The sequence below is a fragment of the Equus caballus genome, chromosome 26, assembly GCF_041296265.1.
Source record: "Equus caballus isolate H_3958 breed thoroughbred chromosome 26, TB-T2T, whole genome shotgun sequence".
NCBI classification, from domain to species: domain Eukaryota; kingdom Metazoa; phylum Chordata; class Mammalia; order Perissodactyla; family Equidae; genus Equus; species Equus caballus.
In genome coordinates this window covers 23,789,713-23,807,995 of record NC_091709.1, presented here as the reverse complement: position 1 = coordinate 23,807,995, position 18,283 = coordinate 23,789,713, and the positions used below count along the sequence as shown (strand labels likewise).

Below are 18,283 nucleotides of genomic sequence, written 5' to 3'. Positions count from 1 at the left end.
AGAAAATAAAAAGCAAGGGGAAAAAAAAGAAGATTGGCAACAGTTGTTAGCTCAGGTGTCAATCTTTGGGGAAAAAAATGTGATAAATACAATGTGCTATAGGAGAAGCTGCTTAATTTGGGCATGTCAGGGGAGGTTTTCTAGAAAATGGCTTGATTTGAGTAGACGACAGCAAATTCCACACAACTGTGTGCTATTTAATGTTTTTTCCCCAGCCAGACTTTACTCCCTAGTTCTCTGACCCCATTTCCTATGAATCACAGCCCTTCCAGCTGGAGACAGGGACAAAGAACTAGATTTTTTAGTGTGTGTAAAGCAAGGAGTACATCTTAACTGCGTTAGACGCAATATTGTTGATGAAGGTCAAGCACTCGCTTTCTTCAGAAATGAGTAGGGTAATCTCTGCAAAGACTTTAATCGTTGAGACTTCACTTATTAAATAGTCTCCATAGTGCTCTAGTAATTGAAAGAAAGTTATAGCCTTAATGAGAATTTGTCTAGAGTAGTGCATGGTAACTGAAAGAAAACTTAGTGAGTTTAAAATGATGTGTTTGCTACAGTGGCAAGTAATTTAGCAGTCAATTTATTAGAAAGGCACTGTAGACTCTCAAGATTATTTATGCAGATGGGGTACGAAATGCAATTTCCCACATATTCAGGTACATCATGTAAGGCAGATATCATCAACCTTCTCTTTTTTAAATGAAACGTTTTCATTCTCTGACGTTTATAGTATGCATAAGTAAAAAGCGCTTTGAATAACATTTTCATGTCTCTGATCAAAGTATGAAAGAGAATATTTTATACTAACGTGAGAATAAATGTTAAAGAAACTTAGAGTAGTGATGTTTAAAATGATATTTCCTAGGAAAACACACTACCCTGTTACTATAGTACCCAATAAATGAACTATGCAGTCAATTCGCCTTGCTAAGCCATTAAGAAGTAGGAGTCGTTAGTTCTGTACAGCTTTACAGAATTTAGGAAATAATAATGTCTTAAAAATAGAAGTAGCTACATGGATCCCTATTAGGCAGCCTATCAGGCGTCAATGTTAACTTTTAAGTCTCATAATAGTCATATGCAAGATACCTTCAGTTCAAATATTGGAAACATCAAGTTGAGACTTTCATTCTCAAACCCAAAATAAGAAATGGAATTACTTCAATGTTCCTCTATTTCAGAGGTGTATTGAAAATTTTGGAGGGTGAGGGGTAAAATGTATTTTTAATAAGCCTCCAAATAAATAGAGCATAATGATTTAATTTCCTATCTAAGCATCACAACAAATTTTTATCTGCAATTTAGCGCTGGGTCTTGAAAAACTGAAAATGGAAACTATGTTTCATATTAGTTAAAGAAATTGGTGGACAAATAATGCTCCTGTTCTTGTCCATATTTTCTGTCAGTGTTCCCAAATTTTTGACCATGTGAGAAAAGACTTAACATAAAACAACAACAAAGATAAGATATGGGAATTAGTAGAAAAAATGTAACTACTACATTCAACTTTAAATTATTTACTCTTATTTGCTAAATTTACACAAAAGTAAATAATATTTTCTGTTATTTTTAATTTGCAAGTTCAGCACTAAGGGACATTTGTATTTTATTCTTATCTATGTTCCTCGGGTTGGATGGGTGTGGTAAGGGAAGAGTGGGGAGCTGTGGGCAAGATAGTGGAAAAGAATTATTTTACTTGGTTAATGGACCAAGCTAAAAAGCTCATCATTTGCCTGAATTACAAATTATATCTGATTTTTCCTATTTTAAAATTAGAAATGTATCAATTAAAAATAAGTAAAGAGAGGGGCCAGCTCAGTGGTATAGTGGTCAAGTTCACGCGCTGTGCTTTGGGGGCCCAGGGTTTGCAGGTTCAGATCCCAGGTGTGAACCTAGCACTGCTCATCTAGCCATGCTGTGGCAGCATCCCACATGGAAGAACTAGAAGGACTAACAACTAGGATATACAACTACGTACTGGGGCTTTGGGGAGAAAAAATAGAGGAAGATGGGCAACATATGTTAGCCCAGGGCCAATATTCCTCAAACAAAAAAAGTAATAAATAATAAGTAAAAGAAAATAATCAATCACAAACCATAGTAATTGTATCACTTTCTAATATTAATCTTTAATAGGTTTATTGTCTAATAGGGTTGGGGAAAACACAGTGATTAGGTAATTGTGTCTGCTATGTGCAAGAGAGTGAAAGCAAGTGTAATCCAAGAATTGCCTAAGCAGCTCCCAAACCTGGTTATACATTAGAATCAGCTCAACTTGGTCCCAGACATTTGGATTCAAGGTGGCCTACATCGGTGGTGCCCAGTGTGTGATTTTAGGACTAAGCTAACAGCAGCTGCAACACCTGGGATGCATGTGTAGAAATACAAATTCTGGAACCACACCTCAGACAAACTCATCTGAAAGTCTGGAACAGGGCCCAGCAATCTGTGTTGGAATAAGCACTTCAGGTGATTCTGATGCATGCTAAAGTTTGAGAACCACTACCTAGGGCAGGCTTTCTCAACCTTCTTTTGTGTGTCATGGACACTTTTGGCAGGCTGGTGAAATTTACCAATTTTTTCTTAGGTTCAGATTTTTAAGTGCCTAAAGTAACATACACATAATTACAAAGAAAATCAATTACATTGAAAATAATTATCAAAATATTAAAAATATGATATGGTAGTATATATTTCTTTATTAAGGTAACAAGATCTACTGGTGGTTCTACTGATTACAGCAACATCAAAGATGAGTATAAATGATATTTTTAGATGTATGTGGCAACTGCAATGTGGTATGAAGATATTTATGTTTGTTTTGGTGACAAAATTACAGGGGCTGCTAATAATATTGTGGTTAGTCACTTACATTTGTATTGGAAGAAAAGACTAAATTTCAATTAGAGGTTAGTGAAAAGAAAGACGTAATTATTTCTCATCCAACTACGAACCCCTACATGTCATCAAGGACTCCTAGGAGCTCCCTGGACCCCCATCCTAGACCTTAGGTACCGTGAGGCCCCAAGGTCTTGGGGCTTTAAAGAGCCCCAGGTGATTCTGATAGAGTCATCCTCTCATGACCAAGGAACCATGAACCTTTGTGTATTTGTTTCGGTAGAAAATATGGAACTTGTACAAAACATCTTCAAAATGTGGCAGTTTGATTTTACCTGATAACAAAAACAAAAAAGCAAAGTGAAATAGAGAAAAATGTCGATTTTTTTTTCCATTGTAACCAAGTTTACATACCCTATTACAGTCATCTCTGACTTAATCTGGGGGATTCCTTAGCTTGTCATTCTGACGCTAGCCTATTTTAACTTCTGTGGAAAACTTCTTTTCCCCAATAGATGAAAACAAAAGCAGAGAGTTTTAAAAGACCACTATGAGAAAGATGTCATTAAAAGGGTAAAAAGAAAAAAGACCCATGGCTATGTTTCCATCAACCACAGGCCCATGTTATTTCTTGCCTGGAAAAATTCAATTCTGATTTCTCCCACTGAGTATTTGAAAACATCTTATTGGGAATTAAGGGACTCTTTTTCTGTGAAATATCACTTACTTGTATTGATACAATTTAGAGAGAATTCTCATTGCCTCTAACGCTTATTTTGACTTACACACTAATGGGTATTTTGTAATCCCAGGGAGATTTGTGTAACAAAGAGAGTACTGAGAATATAATTACATACATAAAAGATTTTTAAAAGTTTTTTTTTATGTTTTGGTATAATTGTGAATCATCTGCCAATAATTTTCTGCAACATATAGCTTTTTAGTCTTATATGAAAACAACAAGAGATCGTGTTTTTCCCCCTTTATCCTTTTATCATTTCCTGAGATACTGTTATTTGGGGAGGGAGATTCTATTCTAAAATGGAAACGGATTATATTCTAAAATTAAAATAGATAAGGACAGGAGAAAACTATGTCCCCATGAGATGAATAACAAAAATTTTCTTGTCTGTTCTATTTCCCTTCTCAACAGTATTTCCAACTCTTCAACCTGTAAATAATGCAGAATATTCTATAAGACCAAGGGCAATTTTGAATAAAATTAATAAAGTTTAATAGAATAATATAACTTCTTCCTCCCTTCCTTTAATTTTTCCTCTTCCTCTTTTTCTTATTTTCTTTCTTCCTTATTTTTTGCTTCCTTCCTCACTTCCTTGTTCTTGCTTTCTTTTCTCTCTTATCTTTTTCCATTCTCTCTTTTTTTCTTTATACCCATATCTTTTCAAAAGAAACTGAGATGATTTATAAGGAAGAGTATACACAGGAAGATTAAGAGAATAGTAGATGAAAATAAGACCCAAAGAAATAAGGAGGCAAATCTATAAAATATACAGGATCAGCATAATTACTAATATTTGTGTCTGAGATTCCTGGAAACCCATGCAAAAAGGAAAATATTAAAAACCACATAACTTTAATTATGAGATGTGTCACAGTTTCCATAGGGAAGAGAAATTTCTTCTGACACTAAATTCTAAAGGAAATTTTGCACTTATGTCTTTATAAAGTAATAATGTGTTGAACAAAATATATGCACTTGAGAAAAATTCATAGTCAATGTGGAGGTGTATGTCATATGCCTCTTAGTCACAAATTAGTAAAATGCAATGGCAGCTGAGAAAGTTATGTTATAAATGAGTCAAGGTTATATTACAAGGGATTAAGGCTATGTTGTCCAAGATGTTATCAGTGGAAACCCTGTCTCTGACAATCGACCCTCTGTGTGGCTTCTCTCAGCCATATTTTTGGTAGGACATACCAGGAGTTTGTTCCTTCCCAATACGTTACATCTGGAAGATAGTAGAGAGAAGCTATCAGACTGACCCATCAATTTCTCTCTTGTTCTTAATAAGGAAGCTTGCACAAAGAAGGAAATTGATTAGGTGAAGATAATTTTTTTCTATTCTATTTTTTTCTTTTCTTCTGTTTTCTTCTTTTCACAAAATTTTGAGAGTGAGGTCAGAAAATATAAAATTAATTAAGCTCATCTGTTTGCTGAGAGCTATCAGTGCTGGGTGAGTGCCAGGTGTGCTGCTATAAATGTATCCAGTTCAGTCATGGTGTTTACCTAACTACCCACGTGTTCTGACTCTCCTGGAAGGATACTTTGCCATCCTTTGCCTCAAATCGCTTTCATTTTCCATTTCCTTGCCTATTAAAATGCTTTCCCCCACCTTCTGCCCTGCCAAAGCAATCCCCTTCTTTCCCTCCAATCTGAAAAGAAAGGTCCATCCCTCTCCAAAATGCTTTTCAGCTAATCCCAACAGTCTCAATTCATTACTTAAACCTTTTGGGGTGTGAAATGAGCTACAGTACCTGGCTGCAGTATTTGTAACGTTCATTATTATTCTTTTTAGCTTTAGTGTATCCAAAAGCTTCAAACATCCCTACCTAAGCTCCTGCTTCAGGGAGGAATTCTTATCACAGCAAATACAGTCTGAGGATGAGACAAAAGAGAGGAAACCTAAGCAGGGCCTAAGAAAAGACGAAGAAGATTTAATCCTGTGCAAGATGCTTTGCGAAAGCCTTCTTTCTCTCTCTAGAATTCATCTGATTATGTTTTTGTACTCCAGATATGACCTAAAAAATAATAATGCTTGGGTTGCATCAATATGCTTCTTTTCTCACATAGAATGAGGTTTCCCTGAAGCTTGGGGGGCCTTTTGAGGGAATGTAACATAAAAATGGTAATGAAGGTTTAGAAATAGTTGGTCAGGAAGCATTAGGATGTCAACAAGGTAATGTATGGGCGTTTCTATGTGATACCAAACCGTTACTGATTTCAAACAGCTATACAAATGCGTGAGAGAATTATCAAAATCTGCAGAGCTGGAACATTTTCAGGATTTAAAAAATGCAAACTCCAGTTGTGATCTTCACAGAGTGCCTCTCTAAAAATTAAGAACTCGTTTCCTTGTAAGAAAGGGAAACTGAGGCAGGGAGAGACTCACTTGCATGCTCTATTTGAAGAACTTAATATAAGTATTCTCTGTTAACAATTTAATTTTTCAATTGTTCTGAGATTTTGTTTTTCGAAAATAAATGGTGACAGCATGTGGTTGCTAACATTTTAGTTTTCTGAGAATATCTTGAAAATATTTTTATTGTCTCTATCATTTCTTAAAATAAGAGATATTTTGTTGTAAACTTCTTAGGCTGCTTATATTCTGTTGACTGTGAATAAAAATTGGAATAAATTGTGTTCAGTCCGACCAAGGATAAGTTCAACTTGGCAGGATTTGAAATGCAGGTAGACTGTCTCAAATTAAATTCCAAATTCTAAGATCCAGCACTGACACCTGGAAATGTCTGTATGATCTGATGGTCTCTATATTCCACTCTTAGGCTGCTGACATCAATATTTGCTACAAAAATTTAACAGATTAGATGATTAGAATTTTTCCAAAAAAATATTTTATCTAGTTCTTCTAAATAACCCAAAACAATGTATCTGCATCATTAACTGCAGTGTGTTTTCTCATGTAAATTTTGAGACTAAAAAATGTAGAGAAGACAATCTCAGAATATAAGATATATGTGTCTTTTTTTCATATGCATATATAATCTCTATTTTTCTCAGCTAGATAGTAAAAATGTCGCATTTGAGAATCCCAGGGTAGAACAATTAGCATTTTCCATATGTTCTTTATTCTTAAAGTCTCGCCTCTAGTCTTCCTTTCTTCTAGAATAGACTTATGCTAAAAATTTAACTTCCAATCCCATTATCATGCAACGCTAGTGGTAGGTATGTAATAAATAGATACTAGATTAAAAACTCATTTATAAATAACTTTTCAATATTTTTTTCAATTTAATTTAGTCCAGATTTTGGTTTGAATTTGCAGAGAAATTAATGCATCTCCTCAGGGTCTGTCTTAAAGAGATAGCCAAGTGTTGGAATAAAAACAGCTAGAGATAATGGAAGAGCTTAAATCCACATCTCCGAGATACATTTTCAATGAACTACCTTTCAAGATGTTCAACCATGTAGCTATGAGTACTGTCAAATGACAGAACTATAACAATTTAAGTAATGAGTTTGATGTCCTTTATTCAAGGGAAACAATTGATGAATTGGGGGAGTTCCATGCCTCACAGAACACCATTCCTGAGGGATTTTAGGCAAGAGTGAGTTCTATGGAGTGTTGTAAGACACATTGCAGACACAGTGCATTATTGACCAGGAGGTCAGGGATTTCCTTGTAAGGCCCCCAGGTCCTATATTCCAGAATATGGTGAGCTAGCTAAAGTTGAGTTGCAGAATTGATTGGTGTATGTTAGGTTTCCTTGACAGTGAGGTGTTTCCTGTAAGTGTGGGCTGACTTAGGTTTAGATTTGTGATGTGGCCCAGACCACTGGGGCAGCCGCCATTTTGTGGGTCTTGATATAAGAATTAAATTTATCAGTGCCTTAAAACAGATTGCTTATCAGGTATCTAGAAGTCATTTTGGAAACCAAAAAGCAGCTCCCTGAAAAAGTAAAGAAATAGATATTATATTTGGCTATGACAGTGGTTCCCTGACTAGCAGGCATCAGAATCACCTGGAGAGTTTGTTAAATGGCAGGTCACTGGTCCCCACCCCCAGAATTTCTGATTCCATGGGCCTGGAGTGGGGCTGGGAAATTTGCATTTCTAATACATTCTCTGGTGAGGATAATGTTGCTGGTGTGGAGAATACACTTGGAAAATCCTTGGTCCCAGAGAGTCAGGAACATAGAAAACTGCCAGAAGAATGTTCAAGACATGTAGGCATTCAGCAGAATAAGAATACTGAGAACACGGGGGTCGGCCCTGTGGCAGGGTGGTTAAGTTCGTGTGCTCTGCTTCAGTGGCCCAGGGTCCACAGCTTCTGATCCTGGGAGCAGACCTGCACATTGCTTATCAAGCCCTGCTGTGACAGCATCTCACATAGCATCTGGCTTTAAATTAGGGCTAGTTAGGCTTTGAATTGGGTGAAATATCAAGAACAAAGCAATATTTTGAAAGGTAAACACTGAACATCTTTTTCGAGATTGTTCTTAGGCAACATGCATTTTTTTAAAAGATGAATTTCACTGAACAGGAAAACACTTTAATAAATTATGGTGAAGCAATTCTGTAAGGTTGTCATTAAAGTTGATCATTACAGAAACTATCAGTCATTATAGAAAAATCAAATGAAAAAATCAGATACTCAAGTTATATATGCGCTGGTTTCAACTTTGTGACGTAACATATGAGCATGCAAATAACTAGAGGTGTTATGTAAAAATTAAAATTATGTTTCGTGTCATTATGGGTAATTCTTCTACTGATTTGCACCGTCTTTTAAATAGCAAAACATTTGAAGTTTTGTATTAAAATGTTAATCTCTTTCTATGGAATTCTATAATTTCTCTCATTGTCCATAGCATTAAATAAATCGAAGTTTAGTTTATTGCTTTGTGTTTGTATTTTTATTTTGCCCATATGTGCTTTTCCCTAGGAGTGAAAACTCATCAGTGCCAATCTACTCTACTGAAGGTGGACCATTTGTAAAATTAAACACAGCATCTAATGGCAGCTTAACACTAACACCAAGGTGAGTCCCAAAATCTGTTCTTGGATTAGTTGTACATGGACTGCAAAGAAGATAGATTTTGAAGCCAGTCAGATTTTAATGCCACCACATACTAGTCATATAATCTTGAAAGTTATCTGCTTTTTTATTCTTCAGATAATCTCAAACAATATCTAATTGATCCTATCTGATAACATTGCCTAACCCTTACGTATATGGTAAGACGGTCAAATGATCTCATTAGACTATGTTATTTCTCCTGTTTGGGCATTAATGATCACTTTTGTTGAAATTGGCTTCTGAATTTTACAGTTCCCTTAAAGGCTGGCTGTGGGTGGGAAGAAAGTAACCTGGAGAAGCCATAGCTACAGATGAGAATTTAAGATGTTATTGCTGGAGCACTAGCTTGTTGTTTTTTGTTTAACCTACTCAACAGTGAAATATGAAGTTAGTAATTATTCAGCTATTCATGAAAAGTTACCATTTCTGTGAGCTCAACTAGTAAAGCAAATTGATAAAGGAGTATTTTTAGTACCAATGAGCTTCACAGTTGACTGTTTTATTTAAATGTTTGCTGGGCCTTGACTGACATTATTAGTCTCACCAGGGATGAAGCAAAGCATCTACAAGGGAGAAAGCAGGCTTCCAGAGTTCCTTTCTATAAGGCATGTCTAAATTTGCCTTACTATTATAGATCTTGAGCCATTTGTATATTGAGAATGTCTTTCATTTATGTCTTATAGACATTCAAAAATGAGTAAGAAAAAAAGGGAAAAAATAAAAACTTTTCACCTTAATTATATGCATGTTTCAGAGCAGAACTGGGTTATTCCATGCTTATAAACAAAATGCCAGTATCATCTTACATTGATGTCCCTATTCTACATATGTTCATGTCATTTTAAAGAGACACCACTTATAGGCATAGATACTTGAGACTTTGATCACATCAATAAGCCAGGATGCTCTTAATCTCTCTGTTGATTAGCCGCATTATACAGCGTTGGCAGAAAATCAGACGTAGATACCTTTATTTATTTCCCTAATTTGTTGCAGAGATGATTACATTTATTGTCGCATGAAAACTGGTGCTTTTGAAAACAATCTTGCACTGGAGTTGTAATAAAAAAAATAAGGAAAGGAAGATGATATCAAAGAAGATAATTCTTCCAACTAGGAAAATCTAGTAACCTAGATCCCCATTTTTTTCTGCTGTTATGAGGCATAGGCAAGACTCAGGCTACTATTTCCAACCACTGGGAAAAGGCCACTCAACATGGTACCAGCAATCTTTCATGATACAACTGGAAATGTACAATTCATGCAGCTACCGGTACCGGGCTTCCCTTTCTTCCAGTTCTTCAGACCACGTCAGTAGTAGTCCTAGGTATCAAAGGAAATTTGACTTAACATTGTTGATCAACATTGTGTTCCAAGCATGATGCTAGATACAGGTTACAAAGTGCTTATCAAATACTTTGTTGAATGTCTATCATGTGACAGTGTGATATGAATATTAGAGAGGTTATTTCCAGTCCATGCAAAAGCTCTATGACTTGGGTAGTCTTGCTCCACAATAAGGGTGAGGAAACAAGCCCAATAAGTGACTTGGACAAGTTCATAAAGCTGGTGGGCAACCTGGAGATTCTAACTCGAGTCTGTCTGAATGCAAACCCCTCCACTTTTGGCACCAGCTCACTTTAAATAGCAGTTCTGGCAAGGAGAAAGAAAGAGAAAGCACAGCCTTTTCAACAAGAAAAAAGGCCATGGTGTTGGGCATATATTGGCAGAAAAACTAGTTCATTTTGTCAATACAATAGATATAACCCCTGCCATTTGTATCACAAGATCACCCCGCTGGGCTGAGAGAAAGACACAGGATCAGGGCCTTGTCTTTCTTCCTGTACAGACAGCTAAGCTCGCTCTGTCTCCAGGACCAAAGGTCAGGACAGTCAGTCTGTTTCTCTCCAATCTTTCCAAATACACCCGGACAAAGTTTGGATTCACTGCTCATTCTGACCAGAGATTAACAACTTACTGCTCCGTACTGAGACACTGCATGTGTGTGTTTGTTGTGTGAAAATTTTGATTAACCAAAATGCATGAAGAATGAGGTGCTAAGCTCAGTCTAATTTTATGGTTAACTACTAAGTTAAAAAGAAACTCTTCTGTGCTTGCTAAAAAGAAATTAGTAGGCACAGAGTATTAAGTATCACAGAGTATTAAGCCTTGTTTAATATCTAGGAATGATGAACCATTTTGAACACAGATTTTCAAGGATGAGTATTAAGATATAGGAAGTGTATGGATGAAGTTTCATGGTATGCTGAGAAACGTCCTGGAAACTACTTCTCTACTAACCATGAGTGGATAACAGAAGGGGAGTTAATTGAAGCTTCTTCTTTGGGGAATTAGGAATACATATTTATATATCTATGTCTAGATAGATATATATAAATGCACACTGCTTATTAAGTATATTATTTCCTTATATTTAAATTGACGTTATCTTCTATTCTAAAGTATATGTCAATCAGAAAACGCGAAAGCATGTGATTTCAAACAAACCTTATCTTGTATGTTGTAGAAACATTGCATTGCTTTGATTGTACTTATGATCTTGGGTCTTGCTTTGTGTTTTTGTTTTGTTTTTCCCCCAAATTTCAAGCATACAAATAATACACACAATAGATGTAGTTAAATATAGAAATAGAAATCATTAAATTGCATGTGTGTATGTGTATGCTAAAGAGACCAATGTCTGCAGTAGCTGCGTCAGGAAATAGTGTGGGGAAGTACTTTAATTCCTTGTATTATACTGATCTCTAGTGGTTGGTAAGTATAACACATTTTAAAACAAATTTTGTCTAAAATAGAATTCTGGGCTTTGAAAAAAGTTGATATCCCTATATTTAAACAGGTAGTGAGTTTTCAAGTTATTTATGCCTACACTTTATTTTATATTTGCCTGTTCGTAGGTCTGCCTCCCTCCAAAGCAGGGGCTATGATTCATTCATGATTGAATTCCCTGATTGAAGTACAGAGCCTGGCACAGTGTTGGGCACTGAATAGCTCTCTGATGAGCAATACTGAGGCACATTCCGTATTATAGAATGACAAAAATCCCACATTGGTTCAAGCAAACTAACAGTAGCTATCATTTATCGAGTGTTCTTTGTAATGCACGAGAATTCCATTACGAGTAATTCTTGACTCCCCTAAAATTCCAATAAACTAAGTACTGTTACCCTCATTTCGTGGACGATGAAACTGAGTCTCAGGGATATTGAGCAACTTATTCAAAATCACGTGAAGAGTAAGGGGTAGAGTTAAGGATGCGAACTCAGCTCTATTTGACTTTGAGGATTTTTCTGCTGTGCATTTCAGCCTCCCTGTGTTTCATATATGATAAAGTCCATTTTACTAAAAATAAAGAAAAATAGGATAACCTACATTGTTTTTCTTTAAAATATTAGGTACACAATTTCTGAAACATAATTGCTCCTCTCTTACAGCGAACAGTGTTTACAGGATTCACTGGTTCTATTACAATGTAACCATAAAGGTGAGTAAATATTTTGTTGTATTCTCTTTTAAGCCTTCAGTTTAAAATTCTGAATGAATTGGTATGTCACCTGAAGTTATTTTGTAGTGATCCACTCAATATTCATGATCAGAGGAAATCCACCAAAATAAAATAGATATTCTTTCTTGAACTATCTTTATAGCATGTGGAAAAAGACTGGTGGCTCAAGAAGTCAGCCCAAAGATTGTTGGAGGAAACAATGCCAAAGAAGGAGCCTGGCCCTGGGTCGTTGCTCTGTCTTATAACGACCGGCTGCTCTGTGGCGCTTCTCTCGTTGGCAGCGACTGGCTAGTGTCTGCCGCGCACTGCGTGTATGGGTGAGTGTGACACCACAGTGTCCCTTCCCAAACAAGATGACCACAGCAGACACTGTGCACCCCATTTCATGCAGCCTCAGAAAACCAGCTCATGAGGGGAATGTTCCCAATATTTATGACACTATAAACTTTCCAATCATTTTCCCATTAAAATCATGTATAAAAATAAAGTTCAATTAAAAATCATTCCTCATTAGATACATCAAGTATTATGTTTCCTACATACATAAAAATTGGAATTTTTACCTATTCACAAGCTAAGCATCTTTTAAGGTGTAAAGTTAGTTTTTAACGTATAAATTGTTCTGTTTATCAGTCAATTAGGACAATATTTATTGCCAGCGAACTGTCAATATCAAAAAAGCCTGTATAGCTAGCTCTCAAGTTACAGATAAAAAATCGTGCTCTTAGAAATTCATGTGTAAGCACTTTGCTGTGAATTAGGATAAAAATGTTTACCTATTTCTCAAGTCAGATCTATCTTGATGCTATCTGTAACTAAAACTTAGAAGTAATATCAACTGTATCTTTTTTGTAATATAACACGATAAAATACATGTTGAATTCTAGGATTTATCTTCTCCCTCTAGAGGCAGCCATTCCTAAAGCAGTGCCACAGGAGAAAAGAGTGAGTGGAGGGGACAGGGAGAAAAGGAGGAGAAAATAAATATTCCTGGGCCCAAGAATCTGTTAATTCTCTGCTCCGCCTGAAAGGTCTCCTCTTTAGGTAATGCCATTCCAGAGCTTCTGAATTCGCTTGGAAAAAAGATAGCTTCCTCAGAGAGAATTCATAAGTTCTGACCTAGGGTGGGTCCTTGCCCCTAAGTAAAAGAGGCCACCAGAGAAAGACCTTACCTGTGGGGATTAGAATGAGCCTCTTGGTAGCCATCGTTCGGAACCTCTGAGGAAAGAACCACATATGCTCAAGAATGGAAGATGAAGCCATACTTAACGAGATTAAAAGACTAACTCCTTACCAACACAGACATTGAAAGTTCTTGGAAAGATGGAGACAATAATCAGACACAGACGGTTGCAAAGGTTGTTTGGGAGATAGGGACGGCCAGGGAGCAAGTATGAAAGGATTGAGCCCACGCCTAAATACCCATTTTAGCAGAGGAGCGTAAGCTTGAACTCTTAATCCTAGGAACCTGGAAATGAGGACCCTCAGCCAGATCCCAGCTTGGCCAATTACCTGGGCTCCAAAAGGACTATCAGAGGTCCTGCCCCATCTACATCTAAAGCTCTCTGCTTCTATACATTACACCCTGTATCTGGGTGACTAAACTACAGCCTCTCCTGTGTCTAAAGTCCACCTTCTTGACTTTGCTGCCTCTTGATAATTATGTTTTAATCTATTTTCAGCCATCCCATAACAAACGTCTGTACCAGTCCACTTTCCCATCCCTTGCTAAACATGACTTTAACTTCACCTATACATACTCTATGCCTTGGGCATGTCACTGATGGATAACCTATACCCTAACTCTCTTACAAGTAACAGGTATCTTTAGCTAAAAATGCAGTGTTTTCTGTTGTACATAGATAGGTCTTAGTAAGTTAGCAATCTCTCATGTTAACCTCGGATTTGGTAAATTCATCTGTTTGATGTTCTTGCAGAACATATGCTTTTTAAATGTCAACTAGGCTTGCAGTAATATTAGTGACATCTTTCAATTATCTACCTTACCAATGTGCTTATTGTAGGTTAACGATGTCAATATCACGTCTTTTCAAACCACAAATATACGAGGAAAGTAGAAAAGTGTTTTCATCTAATATAAACACATGTTCAGTCATGTAGGACATAAAATGTGTTTCCACACAGTCACAATTTGAACACAAGCAAACAAATGTGAGCTGTAATAAAATTGTGATGAATTCAACCTTGCGGTTAATTCTCCTTAGCCACTCAGTGGTATGATTTCTTCTTTCTCCAGTCACCAAGAGTTTTCTTGCTTTCTATTTCATGTCTCTAACCAAGCAAGAAACTTTCTGGTATTATTTCAGATACTTTCATGAAAGAAAATAGTTTTACCAGGGCTGGCCCAGTGACTCAGCGGTTAAGTTTTCACATTCCACTTCGACAGCCCAGGGTTCACCAGTTCAGATCCCAGGTGCAGACCTACACACCACTTGTCAAGCCATGCTGTGGCAGATATCCCACATATAAAATGGAGGAAGATAGGCACAGATGTTAGCTCAGGGCCAGTCTTCCTCAGCAAAAAGAGGAGGATTGGTGGTGGATGCTGGCTCAGGGCTAATCTTTCTCAAAAAAAAAAACAAGTAGTTTTAGCCATATGCTAATACTGCCTGTCTTTTATCTTTTTAAAACTCTACTTGTGTAGTGAAAAGCTTAATTTCCTAATAAAAAGAACCCAGGGGCCAACCCAGTGGCATAGTGGTTAAGTTTGCATGGTCCACTTTGACAGCCCAGGGTTCATGGGTTTGGATCCCAGGTGCGGACATACACACCACTCATCAAGCCATGCTGTGGTGGCCTCCCACATGCAAAATAGAGGAAGTTAGCACAGATGTTAGCTCAATGACAATCTTCCTCAAGCAAAAAGAGGAAGATTGGCAAGAGATGTTAGCTCAGGGCCAATCTTCCTCACCAAAAAAACAAAAAGAAGAACCCAGATCAGCAACTTATTGAAATTATACCACACAAATGACTTGTCCTCAATGGAAATCTGTTCCAGGTGTTTTAACCTGAAGATAGTTAAATGCTTTAATTGGACAGCTCTTCTCTGTCTGCCTTCTTATTGTCCACACTCTCATTCCCATCCCTCAGCCTTAGTGTTCCTGGCTATCGCTAAATTTCCCTGCACCTGTCCTGTTGTTCTATCATTGACCTATCTTCTTTTCCAGCCTTTAAAGGGAGATTTGGAAAGGCAAGATTGACTGTAAACCAGAGGACAGGATTTTTATCGTACCTATGCTACTGGCTGCATGTGACACAGTATCTCTGGGTTTCAGCATCTTCATCTGTAGGGGATCCATTAGGATCTCTGCCTCCTAGAGTGATTGTCAGGATCAAATTAAGATGTTGCAATACTTTGGCATACTGTGAATCATATCCATGTGCAATAAAAATTTTATTGTGCTGCTGTTCCTGCATAGGAAAGGTCCACAAAAGAAGAGTCTAAGTCTCGCCCAGGAGACATTCAGCACATGTATTTTCTAAACTTTTTATATTGATATAATTTCCAATATGCACAAAAATGGCAAATAACAATACAGAGAACTCTTGTATACTTCACTGACGTTCACCGATTATTTACAGTTTATGCTATGAAATCTTTCTTATCATTGTTTCATTCTCTCCAATCCGGACAAATATTTATTTTCTGAATAATTTGATAGTAGATTAGACGCTGTACTTCTTTGCCCTGTGTTTTCACTAAGAACAAGGACATTTTCCTACATATTCACAGAATTATCATGGAAATTTAACATTAATGTAATACAGTTATCTAATCTACAGTAAATATTCATTTTTGTCAGTTGTGCCAAATATGCCCTTCATAACATTTTTGGTTTGTTTGTGTGTTTGCAACCCAAGAACCAATACAGGATAATGCACTGCATTTAGTTGCTACACATCTTTCATCTTCTTTAATCTGGAATAGGCTATTTTTAGCCTTCCTATCTTTCTGTCTTTCTTAGCCATTCTATCTCTTTTGTCCTTGATCTTTTTTTCTTTGTATTCTATTCTTTATTGAGATAACATTGGTTTATAACATTACATAAATTTCAGGTGTACATCATTATATTTTAATTTCTATGTAGATTACATCATATTCACCACCCAAAGACTAATTACCATGCATCACCATAGACGTTTGATATTTTTTTAAAACAAGCAAGTTATTTTATAGAAAGTCCTTCTGTTTGGGGAAACCCTTCAAGCTTGCTCCCTTGTCAGCCGTGCTATATCGTCATTCTTTTTTAAAAATTATTTTGTTGAGATCATATTGTCTTATAACATTGTGTAAATTTCAGGTGTACGTTATTACGTATCACTTTCTAAATGAAATTACACAATACGTTGAAGCAACTGTCTTATGGGAACAGGTACTTTTGACTTAGATTGCAAATATTTGATATTTTTGCCACCTTGGGAGTTGCTTATATTTGGCATATATGATATTTTTGTCACTTTATTTTTCTTTATTTTATTTGCCTATTTTTTTCATTTTTATCTTTTTTATTTAATTACTTTCTTGAGGTCATATTGGCTTATAACTGTAATTTCAGGTGTACATTATTATATATCAGTTTCTGTATAGTCTGCATCATGCTCGCCAGCAATAGTCTACTTTTTGTCTGTCACCGTGTATACATGCCCCTTTACCCCTTTTGCCTTCCTGCTCACCACCTTCCCCTCTGGTAACCACTGATTTGTTCTCTTTACCCATGTGTTTATTTATCTTCCACATATGAGTGAAATTGTATTATCTCTCCCTGCCTGGCTTATTTCATCTAGCATAATACATAAAAGGTCTATCCATTTTGTTTCAAATACCATGATTTTTTCATTTTTTATGGCTAAGTAGTATATATATATATGTATATATATTATATATATATACATATATATATTTATTTATTCATACGTCACATCTTTATCCATTCATCTGTTGATGGGCACTTGGGTTGCTTCCACATCTTGGATATTGTGAATAATGCTGCAGTGAACATAGGGATGCATAAATCTCTTTGAATTGTTGGTTTCATGTTCCTTGGATAAATACCCAGGAGTGGAATAACTAGATTGTATGGTATTTCTATTCTTAATTTTTTGAGAAATCCCCGTATTGTTTTCCATAGTGACTGTACCGGTTTGCATTTCCACCAGCAGTATATGATCATTCCCATTTCTCCACATCCTCTCCAACATCTGTTATTTTTTGTCTTGTTGTTTATAGCCATTCTGATGGGTATAAGGTGATATCTCATTGTAGTTTTGATTTGCATTTCACTAATACTTAGTGATGTTGAATATCTTTTCATGTACCTGTTGGCCATCTGTAAATCTTTTCTGGAGAGATGTCTCTTCATATCCTCTGTCCATTTTTTTTGTTGTTGAGGAAGATTAGCCCTGAGCTAACTACTGCCAATCTTCCTCTTTTTTTTCTTTTGCTGAGGAAGACTGGACCTGAGCTAACATCCATGCCCATCTTCCTCTATTTTATATGTGGAGTGCCTACCACAGCATGGCTTTTGCCAAGCAGTACCATGTCCACACCCAGGATCCAAACCGGCAAACCCCGGGCCACCAAGAAGTAGAACATGCGAACTTAACCACTGTGCCACCGGGCCGGGGCCCCTCTGTCCATTTTTTGATCAGATTGGTTTTTTTGTTGAGATGTATGAGTTATTTATTTTGCAAATTAATCCCTTGTCAGATGTATGATTTGCAAATATTATCTCCCAGTTGGTGGGTTGTCTTTTCATTTGGTTAATGGTTTCCTTTGGCTTTCAGAAGCTTTTTAATCTGAAGTAGTCCCATTTGTTTATTTTTCTTATGTCTCCCTTGCCTGAGCAAACATGGTATTCGAGAAGACACCGTTAAGACCAGTGTCAAAGAGTGTACTGCCTATATTTCCTTCTAGGAGTTGTATGGTTTCAGATCTTATATTCAACTCTTTAATCCATTTCGAGTTAATTTTTGTATATGGTATGAGATAATAGTCTACTTTCATTCTTTTGCATGTGACTGTCCAATTTTCCCAACATCATTTATTTAAGAGACTTTCCTTTCTCTGTTGTATGTTCCTGGATCCTTTGTTGAAGATTAACTGTCCATAGATGTG

At 36.4% G+C, this 18,283-nt stretch overlaps 1 protein-coding gene across 2 annotated transcripts in view; it reads left to right on the top strand.

The window, feature by feature from the left end:
- TMPRSS15 (transmembrane serine protease 15) overlaps positions 1–18,283 on the top strand; it is a 128,788-nt gene that overhangs the window by 85,850 nt on the left and 24,655 nt on the right. For both annotated transcript variants that reach the window (XM_003364217.3, XM_070252250.1), the window contains 3 exons: positions 8,487–8,582; positions 12,077–12,126; positions 12,290–12,464. In XM_003364217.3, the coding sequence (XP_003364265.1) occupies positions 8,487–8,582; positions 12,077–12,126; positions 12,290–12,464 (321 nt within the window). The remainder of the gene's footprint in view (positions 1–8,486; positions 8,583–12,076; positions 12,127–12,289; positions 12,465–18,283) is intronic.